Genomic DNA, 17821 nt, shown 5'->3' on the forward strand with positions numbered 1-17821 from the left:
GTCTAGCAAAAATGCGGAATTACAAATAACAATGAATACGCATCAAATTTTGCTTCAAACTCGGAAAAAGTGCAACAGAAACCTATCAACTGCTAAGAACAGCTTATGGGAAGGAAGCAATTGACAAATCTGAAGTATTTTATTGGTTTTCTAAATTTAAAGGTGGTGTGACGTCAGTTCAGGATGCAAATCGTTCAGAATGACCCTGTTCAAGCAAAACTAATGAAAATATTGCTCAGGTGAGGGAAATTGTGTTAAATGATACGTGTGTTACAATACAGGAAATTTCTGATGTTTTGGAAGTCTCAGTTGGAATTGTTCAAAGCATTCTGAACATGACAAAAATTGCCGCAAAGTTCGTGCCTCATCTCCTTTCAAATGATCAAAAGGAAAGCCATGTGGCACAGATCTTAAAGAATAGCTTCAAAATGACTCCTGGTTTATAACCAGTGACTGGTTCCTGCATCACGACAATGATCCCGCGCACAAACCCATTTCTGTCCACCAGTTTTTGGCAAAGAATAGAATGTCTACTGTTCCCCACTCCACCTAATCTCCAGATCTGGCTCCAACTGATTTCTTTTTGTTCCCGAAACTTAAAATGAGACCCCCAGGCACTGCTTCGAGAATATTACTGTTATCTAGCATGAATTGCAGAAGGCTTTGGAGGTGTTTAAAGAGGAAGAATTTCAGAAGCGCTTCGAGCAGTGGCAACAGTGTTGGGACAGGTGTACCATCTCTCAAGAAGAAGTTGACAGTGTGGAATAGACACTTTCGAAAACTTTTTGATCACACCTTGTATATAGGAGGGCATCACCTCAACAGTCAAGTGAGTGCCTTTCTAGTTGGAAGATAATTCTCTCAACCAATAAAAATTATATATATATATATATGTTACCTGTAACTTAAAAAATTAAATACCCTTCATGGCTCAAGACAACTATGTGAAAGTGATTAAATTTAATAGAGTTCCCTTTGCAAAATGGCTTAATTCTTCATCTTTTGAGTTGAGCTTTGAGCTAAGTGGACTTCGAAATATGTCATGTGTCAAGAGAGAACACAACCATATTTTGATTGACAGTTCAGTTCACATTCTAATAGACCAACGAGATGATAGCATTCACCAAAAAATTATGATCTCAGTTTCAAATGGCACATCCTCTGTAAGTGGTCATAACACAATATTTTAATAAACCCATATCAAATTGTAGAGTTTGCAGAACAGACCCAACATCTGGATTATAGGCACAGATCATCATCATCATCATCATCATCATCATCATCATCATCATCTTCAAACAAGTATTAGGCCTCTCGAATGGCCTGTTACGTCTCCTCACAATTGATCTCGCCATCTCTTTCTAGGTCTTCCCAGCGATCTTCTTCCTCTAGGCATGTACTGTAGAGCAGCTTTTGTTATGCATGTTTCAGGCATTCGATCTACATGTTGTATCCAGTTAGTTCTGTAATTGTTAATCGTCTGGATTAAACTTTCCATTTTTAGCTCCTTCCTTATATCTTCATTTCTCTTCTTATCTATCAAGGTGTAACCTGCCACATATCTTAAGAACTTCATTTCGCTAGCTACAATTCTACATTCTTGATATTTTCTTAATGTCCAACTCTCACTGCCATAAAGGAATGCTGGTAGAACCATAATTTTGTAAAATTTTAATAAAGTTTCTTTCCTCACTGTTCTGCCCAATGTTCGTCGTAGAGTTCCGCAAAAATGATTAAAAACATTGATTTTAGTTTCAATCTCTGAGTTTGCCTTGTAAGTCACATTGCAGCCTAAATATTTAAATGTATTTACTTGTTGTACAATTATATTATTTAATTCAATTTTCACCCGTAATGGTTGTGATCCTACAAATGCCATAGTTTTTGTTTTTTCTGCTGAGATTTTCATATTAAAATCAATGGCTACTTTATTCAATCTGAAAATTGCTTTCTGTAGTTCATTTTCACTGCCACTAATTATCACTTGATCGTCTGCATAAAATAATGTTGTAAAATTTAGCTTATTAATGGTAAAATGTTCAATCTTCGTCATCCATATTTGTATGACTTCGTCCATATATATATTAAACATAGTGGGTGAGAGGGGACACCCTTGTCGCAATCCCTGATTTATTTCTACCATTTCGCTTGTACTGTTCGGTATTTTAAATAGGCACAGATAGCTATTTAAAAAGAAAATTACGTTTTAAAACGTTTTAGTTATACCCATCAGTTTCAGCTTGTCTGACAGAATTTTTATGTGGCTGAAAGGATAATGATGTAGACTAACATGAGAGCCTGGTTAGAATCTTCGTATTTCCATTTTCTTTATTTACTTCTTTCTACTGTGCAATAATGTGTTTTTACACTATCATTATACCAACTACCAACACTCTCATTCAATTTCACATAATGGCTAAACATATTTCTTGCTTGCATTAAGCTACGAGACTCAGCTTGGTAGAGGAAAGAAATGTGTTATAAGCTTACGAAATTCAATAAAAGTCATGAAGATATCTAATTTCTCCTTATATTTTATATGCTTTGTTTAGGTCATTCGTTATTTCGTGAAACAAAATGCATTCGTGTGCTGTAGCATATAGTAAGAACCTTATGGGGGAGTAAGCAAGCTAGCTAGCAAGTCAAAGCATAGCGAGGGAAGGAAGCTTCTCAGTCCATTTTTTTCTTCCCTTCATGGGCAAGTAGGTTTCACGAGACACTGAATGGCCTATATTAATAATAATAATAATTATAACACATTTCTCTCCTGTACCAAGCTATGAGTGAATTATTCACTTCATGACGTTGTGAATGACATTACTGTTCACATTTTTTATTTTCTTGAACTACAGTGTGTCCTGGCGAATGTTTCCAGTGTTTCTGTCTACTGACCAGCAGCAAGCCACTTCCCGCTACCACTGCTGCTTGTACCCACGAACTCACAGCACTTCACCAGATTAAAACTTACATTATTCCTTATTATTATGTAACATAGTACGTAAGTTACAGAAAATGTAACTTCGCTTCATTATTTTATTAGTGCATACAAATATTTTTCACTTTTTAAGGGTATATTTGTCTGCATATTTAATAGTTTTTAGGACATGAACTTCCAGGCCCTATACAGAACAATTACATTCTATAGTGACTATAGGAAAATATTTTTGGTAGATTTGTCTTGGTCTTAAGTCTTGAACCTTTAACTCCTATAACAAAATAATAATCTACTAATACATTAATATCATCATCATTACAGTATAAGGATGAAGTTTTAACAAAGGAAAAAAAAAGTCTGTAACTGCCACTGTTACATAGATGTATCAAAAGTAAAATTACAGTCCAGTGGTTTCTGTACGAACATTTCTATCTTCAGTCTCTTCTCAGATCCTATTTAGTGACCAGATGTTAGAGAACCAACCACGAATTTATTGTCATTTTGAATATGAAGGAAATGTTTGACATGTGGTATCGTTATAAAAGATAATCATAAACAGAGATTAGAATTTTTCGTTGAGTCCGAAATTGAGAAAGTGGAACATTTAAATGGGAAGGGGGAATGCAATTTTTCGCCATTTTGAAAGTAACAGCTGCAATAGCACAATAAATGCCCTAGTTTTCAAAATACACTTCACAAAAAAAGACTGATATTTTCTGATTACGAACTATTATTGTATGATGAGAAGCAGCATTCACAGTTTGGATTTGTAAAGATCCAGAAACAAAATTCAGGTGGCCCAAATTTTGTTTCTGGGTCTGTACATGGGAACAAAGGGTGCATTCAATAGGCTAACAGTGATTACAATAGGCATCTCACTACATATGCACAAATCAAAACTGGATATGGCATCAGGAATGTGTTCATACCAGATATTTGAACGAAAATGGATTCAATACTACAGAATGTGCAGACCATAGGTATTGGACTTATCTATGCTATGACTATCGATTGTATTATAAAAAAGTTTTTAAATTTGTTGCGTGAAATTGATTTCGCAATGTTTCATAGGTGCAAATCAGACATAAAAGGACTAAAAGATGTATATCTACTGTAATTACGTGTTGAGAAAATCGCGGAATTTGTGATCGCAAAATATTGCATTCTCTAAACATAACGTAGGCTATATGAAGACCTACGACAGTCATCAAGATATCTGCTCTTTCCTTGTTGTTTAACTTAGAGACCTGTAATGTGTAAGTCTGTTAAATCCTCATGAATAAGTCAACATCAGAAAGCACGGAATAAGACCGCTTACAGTCTTCTCTGAAAGGAGGAAAATGTTCAATATATGCAATATTATTATTATAATGCCGATGTTTGTGATACATTTGAGGCGGGTATTTAGAACATACGTTGTAATCAGAAATACTTAGCATTAATAGCTTCAAGCTCTAAGATCACATTGCCATGGCGATAAAAATATATCTTACTCTAGCAAAGAATTCCTGAAGTGTAATACACCTACTGTTTGTTCACTGATATTTTAGCCATTGAGAAAGGGGTAGCATCTGTTCAGGTTGGAGCCAGTGAAGTATATTGATATGGGACAGTTACAAGAAACCAAGCGTTGTTGCAACACTTTATTTGTAGAATAGGCTATCCAGTATTTTTATTCTTCGCATATGAGTTGAAACTAAGTTTTGTGCTGGGATTAGTTGAAGTATAAACCAGTTATCATATGACGTTCTTGGAAGTCTGTGTCTCGAAATATTGGTAGTGATGATGAAAATGAACATTGTGTTACCAAATGAACGTGGTAAAGCCATACATACACAGTTGGTTAAAATCATTCAAAATGTATATATGTATTTTAAGAAGGGAGGAGGATAATGTCATGATCCACTTGCAAAAAGTATAGCTGCGGCAGGAGTAATGTGCTCAACATTAAAGAAAATATTTGTTGTAAATATAGCAAAATATTCCAAGTAAAAAAAAAAAGTCCAGATCAAAAGAACAGACTTATGTAGAATCGATTAATTTAATCGTGACCTAATTCGAAGGAAAGTGTATGAAATCTTCCTGACTGTAGACAAAATTTTTACCACTGTTCGCAGCAAAGCAGTAAGTACGACTACTTACGAGTTCACATACTACAGAACTACTGAACCACGTTGATCCAGTGACAGCTATAGTTTTTGCAAGTAGATCATGGCATTGCCCTCCTCTCTCCTTAAAATATTTATATATATTTTTAATGATTTTAGCTGACACTATGTATGGGTTTACGACATCCAATTGGTAACACACAATGTTAATTTTCATCATCACAATCAATATTTCAAGACACAGACTCCCAAGGACGCCACACGATAACTTGTTTACACTTTAATCTAAGGTTACCAGTTTTTTTTTTTTTTTTTTTTTTTTTTTTCGGGAACAGATGTCAGTATATATGAAGAAATTACTTTTATCATTTCTGTTAATAATTCTAATCACTAGATTGTGCACCAATATGCCTGAGTTAAATCCCAAATCTCTCTGCAGTACATATGAAGAGAAAGCATATGTCATTGTTGATAATGATTTGTCTGTTTGGTTGGGGATGTTAAGCCTGGTAGCCCCTTGGTGCTATTCAACAGGAGTAGGCTAAGTGTAGGCACTGGGTTTCCCCTTCTCCCTTTCTCATCTTCATCATCATCCTCACCCATTCCCTACATTACACTTACATATACACTCACCCTAGTGCACGATATAACTCTCTACAGCTATACATCATGCATAGAGTGGCCTGCCGAACTGATGTGCAACTTGAAAATACTCTTTCTATTTACACATAAGCATTTGTTCCAGGAAGACACGGATATATTTCAATCAACTTCTGGAGTTGTGCATTGAAAATCATTTTCTTAGAAAAATTAAAAAAATTTGACTCCATTTTGAGCAAAGATCAGCATTTTTTTCATTCCACTTCGCTGTTTCCTCTGAAGTCACATATTTCATCAAGCAAGACATTTTATAAAATAAATTATTTCATCTAGGTCAAGTCCATCTACACTGGAAGAAAAATAACGGACTGTCTCTTAAAATTTTTCTAGTTGTGGAAGACATCTTAGCAATATACATTCCACAGATACGTTGTGAATGAATACCCTAGGAACTGAGATATTCAACAGTATTTTAATAAAATTAAAATAACACAAAATTCGGGAATATCTGGGGACAAATTATTAAATTCGTGAACATTCCAGAGAACAAAATTTGTTCCGGGACAAAAAGCAAACTCCGGAGACTATCCCCGGGAAACGGGGATGTCTGGTAATCTTACTTTAATCTCAACACGAAATTTAGTTTGAACTCATAAGTAAGCCTGTTCTTACCCCTGTGGTGGCTGTGTGGTCAGATCTCTGGCCTGTCACGCAGGTGGCCCAGGTCAGAGTCCTGGTCAAGTCAGTGACACTTGTGGTGGACAAGGTCGCAGTTGGGTTTTTTTCTCAAAATTCTCTTTTTTCCCCATATTAGGTAACTACATCACTCCATCACCATTTCTCTATTTCATTATCATTCCATAGAATTCCCTGATCACGACGCATGGAGGAGGCTGGCCTAGGCATGATGGGGAGGGTTGCCTGCTCGAAACCTGGGATGCAGCAAACCTTAGCCAGTGTGGGTTTGGGAATGCACCTAGCTTTAGGGTTAGTGCAATAGATCGTAACAGGTCACAGTGCTGGGCTATAGTGCCCCTCCTGTAAATTCCATTCCAAGCTTGTTGTTCAAATAATGTGTTACAACAGTGCCTGGCTTCTTGTCAAGTGTCGTGCACCGATACGCTTCATTGGCTGCAACCTGTACAGATACTACCCTCTTCCCCATTGGCTAAAATGTCGGTGAATGAAGAGTACAGTATTATTTGCACATTTTAATTTTATGAATACTGAAAGCAATGATAAAAAGGTTTTGCACAATTGCATGCACGCATACAAAGTATTTCAATGTTTACTACTAGTTATGGAAGTATAATTACGAAATTAATATATAGCCAAGCAGCCCTAATATGAATCTAAGCGGCTTCCTATTCAGACTCTGACAACACACAACAAAACAGGAAATGAAGTTCCATAGTGGAGATATATTTGAAATAATCAGAAATCATTATCTAAAAAGTAGCAGATTTCAAAATTACAGGCGGAGAAAAGAAAAGTTTAGGAATATTACATCTCTAACTATGTATACTTTTCATGCAGAGTCAGAGAAGGAAATGAGTTATTAGACACTGATATTAATGTGAAATTGAAAAATATGGATCCTATTTAATATGAATTTCTTGCACTTCTGTACTAATGAAATGGTAAGGATTACGGGTTGAGCATAGGAGAAACCCAAATGCACTTGGGAAACTTATGGACCGGTAAATTTTTCCTGGAGCCCTCTATCAGGGACAAAATTCTTTATTGGTGCCAGCTTTATTTTCCTCCTAAAAGAAGCCATGCTAGAGATTTTTTATTATCCTTAAAAATTCATCACCCTTGGCTGGGCTTGAACCTACAAACCTCAAATTGAATGGTAAGCATTGTAGCCATTAGACCATTGAGGACAATATATCTTTACTGATATAGAGATAAAATGGAAAATCTGTAGTTCTTGTAAACAATTATTGTTAGGAATGGAAAATGACTGATGCAAATGCACAAGATATCAGGGCAACCAATAAGACTCTACAGAACTGAAAAATTAACAAATCACTGACTTCACCCATCCCAGATAAAAACAATTATCTCAGTCTACATAGCTTATAATGAAATGAACCCAATAGAGAAGGTGAAACTGTGTAAGGGCTGGGAACTTAAGAATGACAACACCAACAGTAAAACCTCCTTAACCTTTCTAGAATAATTGCTGCAGTGTATAAAATAAAGGGAAGAATTTTGAGGAATAATTAGATAATATAGGGAATTTGTTCTATGAAATCCTACATTAAAGTAATTAATAAATCAATGCCGAGAACATAATGTCTGTTATAACTAAAAATTCTTTTCTGTTGATTTGATTTTACATTAAATTATTAACATTCTCTTTGTAAGTATAGAATATTCCTCAGACTTGCAAATTCATCATTGTGTTGATTAAACTGTTTCTATGATTTTGTAATTTAACATAATTTTATTTCTAGATGCAAGTTTCACAGTTTCTTTTTGTCACTGACATTTGTAGTGTTAAAAATGACCAATTAAATTTTTAATTAGAAAAGCAACTCAACATTGAAAGTATACTTCCAAGATTGGTGAACATTCTTTCAAAGACATTTTTATATAAAAAAAACTGAACTGAATTTCATCACTGCACCTACAAAATCTGCCATGCATTTAAACAGATTTTTCAGGAGAAAGAAAAAAAAAAACATCACTTTTAATTCCCTTCATATTCAAAGCTACTTTCGGTATAATTTCATCATGTTTCATGTAATGATTGAAACTGTACCGAAAACAGTTTTGAAAATCAAAGGAATTAAAAGTGATAACACTTATTCCTTTTTCCTGGAAAATGCTTTTAAAAACACATAGCGGATTTTGGAGGTGCAGCAACAATTTGTATTTTAGCTGTAGTAAGAATGTTATTAAGGATTGTGTTACACAAGTATTAGAAATAGCCATTAATTAATTTATACTATTTATATTTATTAGATTATGAAATATTTATTTACATGGTGAACAATTCTGACTTTATAAAACAATTATTGATGTTTGAAATATGTATTGGATTTTTTTTTTTTTGTCTAATGGTAGGTACTGACTGTTTATCATTCACTCATATGAAGACAGTTGTATAGAACAATTTACTGACAGAATCGTTTTTATAGGAAGCTGGTCTATGCTACACTCACGATGAGATGATGATGGAGATTTGTTGAGATGCCACAGGGGAACTGGAGCTCCTGGAGAAAACCCGGTTACCTGGACCATGGGCTTACCCAACATGAGTCATAAATTGAGGGTACATTGAGAATCCAATCCAGTTCCACAGGGTTATGAGTCCAGAGTTCTAGTCACTCAATTATCCTATTTCTTCATCATCATCATCATCATCATCATCATCATCATCATCATCATCATCATCATCATCATCATCATCATTCACAGACAAGTATTAGGCCTAGTGGCTAGTTACAGTCTCTAGCTTTTTTTTTTTTTTTTTTGAAGTCTGCATAATTATATTTCTGTCTACATGTTGTTTCCATTGACTTGTGTAGTTTGGATGTACTCCAGGATGGATTCAATCTTCAGTTATTTGGGAATTATAAATGGGCTGTCCACATCATATGAGAAATTAAATCCTAGCACATGCTAAGTATGTATGGATGAAAATAAGGTGCAGTTTCATGATTTTTCTTAAACATAATAAAATGTGCATGAGTCCATGATACACATTAATTTAGAAACAGAGTAAGATCCAGGACTACTCTGAAGTAAAAGAAGAATGATCCATGTATTTGCTGCCAATCATCCTACAAATTGACTCACACTGAGTCCACTTATATTTTCAACTTTTCAAATTTTTGTTACAATTGTTTTTTGTGCTACTTCTGCACTGTAATTAACACAATTTATATTTAAATTATAAACTTTTGTTCTCTATCATTTGGAGTAAGTCCCTAAACAGAACAATTAGAAGTTTTTTTTTAAGAGACTGAACCTTCGTTTTAACAAATGTGACCACTGTGTGATTATCAGAATTTTGAAACAATTTATTGCATTCAGCTTCATCACTGTATTTAATGAGAGTTACCCGTATCATATCTTTTCAGTCATTTATTGCATGTGACAATTGTTGACAATAGCTAAAAGACTAGGTGCCCCTGTACAGTAATGTATATTTGATATATAACTTACAGGACTACTAAACTCTTCCTAAATATTGAATAGGATGTCTATTGTGGTGCAGAAGATTCAGGTTCAAATTATCTCCACCCTGAATTTATAACTTGTTTTGGGCAAGCCTGTGGTCCAGCAAAACAGGGGTTTTCTCTGGGTACTCCGGTTCTCCTGTGACATCCCAACAATTCTTCATCATCATCAGTTCCAAGTGTAATGCAGATCCACTGCCTGTGATGCACTCTGTATAATTTCTAAGTAGTCTAACGGCAAAGTTAAGGATCCTGCCATTGGGGGGGAGAAGGGGATGAGATGTTGGAAATGTTTATCCTGGTGAGCTGTGACAATCCGAAGTTTTGAACAGCTATTAAAATCTACGCTTTATTTTGCATGCTACACATTCTACTCCATTTAGTAAAGACGAAGAAGACCTGATAATGCTCAGAGCTAATTTCTTTCAGCTACCTCTCTTTAGGTCATGTATGTTTATTACCTGGCTTTTGTTATGCAATGAAGTGATAAAAGTAAAACGTTTTAAGTATAAAAATGCCTACTTAAAGAAAAATACAAAATGTAGTAAGAAAATATTTACAATCATTTCGCATACACTGTCCAGCAAAACTGTTTTCCATGTCCGAAAATATGGAATATGATAGTTTCAGAGAATAACTACTATGTTTGGCGAGGTTAATGAGGCTTTACTGTGTTGGGGAACTAGACAGGGTCTACCTTGACTAAGAGGAGGTGATACCCGTCCTCGGACACGTCTTGAGCCTTGACTGAAGAGTGGCCGAGGTTTGTAGAGGTCATCGCTGCTATAGCGTTGGCCACGACCAGCAGGAGTCCCAAGACCTCCACTCCTGTTGGCAGGAATGTGTCCTTAAAGATTTAGAGTTATCCCATACCTGTGCACTTACACTCGCTTTCTTCTGAAGACTTTCTACTTACCTAGTATTATGTTTTCATAAAAAAGTTCCTCATAAAATTTCCCATTACAATTATTACTCTAGGCTCATATACTTTGTAACTACATGTACAGGTATGGGTGATTATTATCCTATTGATTAAATCAGAAGCACAGGAGTTAGAATTTACAAGAGCTTTGAAATGTTACAATTTAAATATGTTAGAATGTCGTAGGCAAGACACATTCATGCAACCTGATTCTGAAATGAAAACACAGAATTAAAACACAGCCTTTAAAATGAAATTCATTTGATACTTAAATCTATAATTAAGTAAAAAAGTGACATATTATGTGTCACGTAATTTGCTCTTCCTCTTCTATTACAGAGAAATAAGGTCAATTAGTATGAAGGATAAGAAAACATTGTCCTGTAAAAGTTGGTGTCGTACATATTATTTCTACTTGTAACAGAATAAGTGAAATAAACTATCATAGAATAATCTGCAATAATCTTATGTAAGAGAACTGTTACAGTGTGCATGTATTCTGAAGTGACTAATGGATTTTGACATATCGAGTGCATCATGCCAGAAGGACGTATCAACAAACTTGCAAGATTACATTAGATTCTTATAAATATGGAATGATTTTTCCTATCCTCGTCTACATAACAAGGCATTTTCTTTGATTCTTCCTCATGCCAACTGTAATTCTCAAACGATTGTTTTCAAACAATAGGTTCAATTAAACTATTTCAATAATGCAAAATTTGTTGATATGCCCTCCTGGTATGATGCTCTCGATATAATATATAGTCAAATTAAATTTAAATTATTCCAAGCAGCTAGATTTGGAACAAATGTGTAAAGCTGTTAAATACATCTAAATAAATAGATAAATAAATAATACACAAGTATTTTTTCAGTATGGGCATAAAACAATTTTGTTCAAATATTTTCGAGAGAGAGAGAGATATTTATAGACTGCAAAAGCAACAATCGTCTAGTTGTAGCATCCCAAATTTCTGCTTCTGCTGTTCGTAAATTTTCAGAAGGCTTCGACTGCAATCACAGTTCATGTGGAATTATGGATCTCCACCTCTCAATAGCAGAGGAGGACAGAGCCAGCTGATCAGACAGCTAAACAGAAGTCGTCTGCTGTTGCGAAAATAATGCTTTACTTTAATAAGGTCTATATGAGTCTTACATTTTAATTAATTAACGTATCTTACACTACGTTGTAGAGAAATGTGATTAAATAAAGCACATAATTACTTGAACTTATCTTTCAGTTTTTAGTTAGAGTACATCTGTCGTCAATTTGAAAAAGGGGACATGTCCAAAATAACAAAGTGCTGGAAAATCGCAAAAACTATAACTACGTTAACAAATTAAAATATTCATATATTTTTTTCTAATTAGATCACTATGGATACATACATTCAGGATCTATGGACATTTTAATTTTTTAAGTCAGGTATGGCTTTTTTACGATTTCCCAACACTTTGTCATTTTGGACGTGTCCCCTTTTGCAAATCGACGACAGACATGATCTGTGGTAATAGCAGCTCACATTTTACGTAATTTCGTCTTTCTTTTTAACTTAACATTAATTTGTATTGATATCAATATTGCACAACAACATATTAGTAACACTATCTTTGCACAAAACGTTCAACAAAGAAATTCACTATGATTTTGCCACTCAGAAAATATAGCCTACAAGTGCATGATATTCTTGAATAGGCCTATATGGATAAATATTGTAGCTGTTCTTGTAAGGTTATATGGCCATACCTATATTACCTATCCTAATTGTACTTTGAAGATTTAACTGGTACATATTTTAGAATGAATGAGTTACACAAGTCGATTAAAGAACAAAATATATTTTAGGTAATAGATATTGATAGTTATTTATGTCTCTAATCTTGGATCATTTCTTCTTCTACCTCAATCAAGGATTTAAAGTCATTAAAACAGTCTCTACAGCTTCCTTTTGAGTAGGATGTGACATAACAGGTTTTATTTTTAATGATGTTTTCTTAGTTGATTTAAATAGTTGAGTTTTTGAGGTAAGATTTTTTTGTTTGCTGTTTCTGGATTCTGGGTTTTTAGAGAGAGGAGAGAAATTAGCTTTAGATTGTTGAAGAGCTTTCAGATTTGGTCTTGCAGCAGAAAATAATTTTGTAAGCATGTTAATTTCTTCAATAGATGAAACTGAATCTATTATGTCAGACACTTCTTTCCTTAGTTTTTGTTTCATATTATGAAGTGCGACATCTGGATCATGGACAAGATTTTGTTTACTCAGATGTTCAACTATAATTTCTGATTCTTCATATGTTGGATTTTCATGAATGAAGAGATTTTCTTCACTTGGAATACCTTCATTCTCACTAATCTTAATTTGCTCTGTCACATAGCGGGATATTAAATGAATATGCTCGCACTTATTTCCTAGGATTTCAGAATCCAGACAGGTGCAGGAATATTTATGCAAGCAGGTACTACACTCCTGGCAGATAAGTTTACAAGAACAGCATTCATTTTCCTTGATTTTAGTCACACTATATATTTCCATTGTGTCAGATGAAGATGGCACTAACCATTCTTCTCCATTTTCAGTAAAAAATTGGCTTGCAGGCTTTCTGATATTTTGTGTCTTTTCCTTGTATCAGACAATTTCCTTGTTAATTTTCCCTTTATGGAGAACAATAAGGCGGTCAAAGAGTCTATCCCATACTAGCTTCATTATTGCAAAGAGTGAGCTGTCTAGTCGTTTTATTTGTTTTCCTTTACACATGCTTATGTGTTCTGTGCACCTGTTCCAAGTGTATATTTGTGTTTATTCCACATTTTTTTCTGAAGCAGTATGCCCAGTACTTAGATTTCTTCATGTAATATTCCATAAAATATTTCCCAAATTCTTGTTGATCAGTGTCGCCAAATAAAAATGTCATAAAGTTCTCTGATAGCTTCTGGAATGTCAGTTCATCTTTTTCAGTTAACAGAATGCATAAACACTTGTAAACTTCAGCTTGCTTTGAAATGTCTTTTATTTTACTTCTTAAGTTTTTCCTCCACACTTAGTCTATATGCCACGTGCAAAAAAAGTCGTTTATTTGGTGCCGCCATAACATTCACCCATGCTTTATAGAATGCATCTTCCATATCACTCATGAAGATCTTAGTTGTTAAAATTCCCAGTTTCTCCTTCAAACAGGTGAAAAATATGGAAAGTACTGCTTCATCAATTGATGTTTGGACTCTCCGTACAGTAGACGAAAAAGTACAAGCTTTTAACAACCTTGTTATTACATTATATGACAAACATGCCCCAATAAAAACTAGACGCATTACGAGACCTCCAGCTCCCTGGATGACTACAGAAATCCGATCATTGATGAGAGACAGAGACGAAGCTTTTCGGAAATTCAAGACACTAAAAAGTGACATAGATTTCTTGCGGTACAAGCGACTAAGAAATATGACCACACAGACGATTAGAAATGCTAAGCTTAGACATGCTTACAGCCTCATTGAACCTGATATTAGAGCATCCGATATGTGGAGAAATGTTAGGTCAATGGGACTGGGACAATCTAAATCACAAATTGACAATACTATTTGTCTAGATGATTTAAACAATTACTTCACATCCACCACTACCCACGCACCTGACGCCGCAACGAAACAACAGACTATTAATGAATTAATCTCTACACCCGCCCCAGCACGAGACAAGTTCTTCTTTTCCTACATAACACCTTCTGACGTAAAATCAGCACTAAAGCGCATCAAGTCAAAATCACAAGGAGTAGACAATATAAATATAGAACTTCTGAACAAAATTATGGACATAATTCTTCCGACACTAACCCATATATTCAATGCATCCATAATGACTTCACATTACCCAGACATATGGAAAAAGGCTATTGTTCGTCCCCTTCCTAAAATTAAGTTACCTGTAACACCTAATGACTATAGACCAATTAGTATTCTTCCTGTTCTCTCAAAAGCTTTGGAAAGAATTGTGCACCAACAACAGACAGATTACCTCAATACTCACAATATTCTTGACCCTTACCAATCAGGCTTCAGAACGGGACACAGCACATCGACTGCACTGCTTAAAGTGACTGAGGATATACGTGAAGCTTTAGACAAAGGACAGATCACAATACTAACACTTTTAGACTACGCCAAAGCCTTCGACACTATAGATGTTGACTTACTAATTGCAAAATTAAGAGTACTGCATTTTTCTGATAATGCGTTAGTGTGGATGGACTCCTATCTTCGTGAACGCCAACAGTGCGTGTCTATTAATAATCGTTATTCCACTTGGCGTACCACGAAGACTGGCGTACCACAAGGCTCTGTCCTAGGACCTTTACTATTTTCTATTTATATTAATGATATTTCTTCTAATCTAACATCCTGCCGACACCATATTTATGCTGACGACATACAAATCTATCTGCATACTCGACCTAACTACATAAATGACGCCATAACTAAAGTTAATGATGACTTGAATTCTATATCCATATGGTCGAAAACGCACGGACTTAATTTAAATGCAAGTAAATCGCAGGCAATCTTAATAGAACATCAAAGATCGAAGTGTGACAAACAAAATTTGCCACCGATAATTGTAAATAATACTACTATTCCATACAGTACGACTGTGAAGAACCTTGGTATTTATATGGATTGTCACCTGGAATGGAATGTACAAGTGAATCACACTTCCAAAAAAAATATTTTCCATTATTCACTCATTAAAGCGACTGAAGAACTTTCTTCCTGATAAATTAAAATTAATCCTTGTACAAACACTCGTGATGCCACACTTTGACTACTGCGATATTATATTAAGTAACCTAAATGCAAATTTGAGCAACAGGCTACAACGTGTGCATAATGCGTGCGTCCATTATATTTGTAATATTTGTAAGTATGATCATGTTTCCCCGTCTTTCCAAACTCTGTCTTGGCTAAGGCTAAGCGATCGACGAGCCCTGCATTCTCTTGTTCTCTTGTTTCAAATTCTGCGCACCGCTACCCCAATATATTTGGCTTCTCATTTTCAAAATTTATCCACATATCATCAGCTAAGTACAAGATCTCATTATAACAATTTACTCATTATACCCTACCACAAGACATCTTTATATTCTTCATCCTATACAGTTTCAGTTGCTAGAAATTGGAACTCGCTTCCGAGTGATATAAGGGGTTGTTGGACAATAGCTTCATTTAGGTCAAAATTACATAAATTCTTACTTAACAGATGAATTGCTGATTAATATCTGTTACTTATAATGAAACTGTCCATTCTTATTATTATTATCTTTAATTTCTCTAAATAGATTTACAAAACCTCTAATGGCAATTACATTAATATTCTCATTATAGAAATAGAAATATATATATTCTCCCTGTAACATAGTCCTAGTAAGCTTATATTAAATTAATTTTCATCATTTTACTAGCTATCTCAAATATTAAATTAATTATAATTCATTGAATTAAATTAGCTCATAAATTAAGTTACTACTTTACCTTATAGATTTATCTAAATTTAAATAAATGTGTAGTGAAGATTATTGCTGGAGAACCTTTTAAGTGTAGTGAAAATATTTGTAATTTAAATTTATGTATTGTATTGATTAAGGCTGGTTGAGTGGAAGAGAAGGCCTTATGGCCTTAACTCTGCCAGCGAAAATAAAACATTATTATTATTATTATTATTATTATTATTCAATGTTAAAAATGCACCTGGGAACCCTTGGTTAATGTCATATATTGTCATTAATGTAATTAACTAGAAACCGCTATACTGGAGAATTAGCACGGCCACTTTGAACCGTGCCGTTACGTTTACCACCAAATTTAAGTAAATACACAATGTCACCAACATAAGAACATGACGTTGGTGTGTGGCGTAGTTGGCGGGAGAAATTTTTTCTCTCTCTGTCTACCTCCTTCGTTCTGAACATTATTGAGAGATAGCACCACTGTTAGCGACAATGTGTATTTGCGTAAATATTGCGAGTAAATTATGACGAGTGCCTTAGATGAGAGGCTCGGGACAGAAACAGTTTTGCTGTAGCGCATGCGCGGACCTCTCATGCAGTGGGAGCGTGATCCTTACTTGAATTTATTTTTGCGTGTACTTGCAGATTAAATGATTGAGATCCCTTCTTGCTCCGGTTACAGGCCTTGCATTTACGAAGGTTATGTTATGTTAGCTTAGATTAGGTTAGCTTAGGTTAGGTTAGATTAGATTAGCTTTGGTTAGGTTAGATTAGCTTTGGTTAGGTTAGATTAGTTTTGGTTAGGTTAGCTTAGCTTTGGTTAGGTTAGGTTAGCTTTGGTTAGGTTAGGTTAGCTTTGGTTAGGTTAGCCTGATTTGATTCGTCCATGTAGTAGTTAAAATTATATAATATGACAGTTTTTGATTCGTAATATTGTTAAAAAATAATAGGCCTATAATGAAAGCGGTGAATAATTTCATGGTCCTTAAATTTTTTTTCGTAAAAGGCTAGGTATTTTTCGATAGGCCAGAAATAAAACAGCAACGCCGTCATAATTACGTACTTTACGCTTTGGCGAACATTAACCGGAAATTTACTTTCCGTCATTTTAATTGTATTCCGCGAAACACACCTTTTTTCCTGTTAATTTCCTTGTGATAATCTAGTTTATTATCTTATTACATCTTCATTTTCTTTTAATGCATTCAAAAAACCGCCGTTGTACTACATAAAACCTTGAACTATACTAATGGAGTGAATTATTTAAGAATATAGTCGCGAATTTGACTACCACCATTTCGATTATATTTTGTTTGATACGGCTCGGTACGGCCCGGTGACTAGTGGCCAGCGAGTAGAGTCGACTATCGATATTGGTCTGCCGTGCGTATTATCCAGTTGTTCCCTAGAAACAATAATTTCCCATGCCATGCATACCATCGATCATAACTTTCTCTGTCTCATATTTTCTCAACATCTCCCCTTGTGCTTCTGTCATAATTATAAGAAGAAAATCGTCTTCTTTCAAAAAAAGTTTCAGTTGCTGCATGGCCAACATGAG

At 34.7% G+C, this 17821-nt stretch overlaps 1 protein-coding gene across 3 annotated transcripts in view; it reads right to left on the minus strand.

Annotated features, from left to right (window-relative positions):
* The window catches only part of LOC138711998 (biorientation of chromosomes in cell division protein 1-like 1), a 53496-nt gene that overhangs the window by 6298 nt on the left and 29377 nt on the right, over nt 1-17821 (minus strand). For 2 of the 3 annotated variants that reach the window (XM_069843349.1, XM_069843346.1), the window contains one exon: nt 10534-10664. The exons of the other annotated variant lie outside the window; for it this stretch is intronic. In XM_069843349.1, the coding sequence (XP_069699450.1) occupies nt 10534-10664 (131 nt within the window). The remainder of the gene's footprint in view (nt 1-10533; nt 10665-17821) is intronic. 3 annotated transcript variants of the gene reach the window in all.

The sequence above is a fragment of the Periplaneta americana genome, chromosome 13 (assembly GCF_040183065.1).
Source record: "Periplaneta americana isolate PAMFEO1 chromosome 13, P.americana_PAMFEO1_priV1, whole genome shotgun sequence".
Taxonomy (NCBI): domain Eukaryota; kingdom Metazoa; phylum Arthropoda; class Insecta; order Blattodea; family Blattidae; genus Periplaneta; species Periplaneta americana.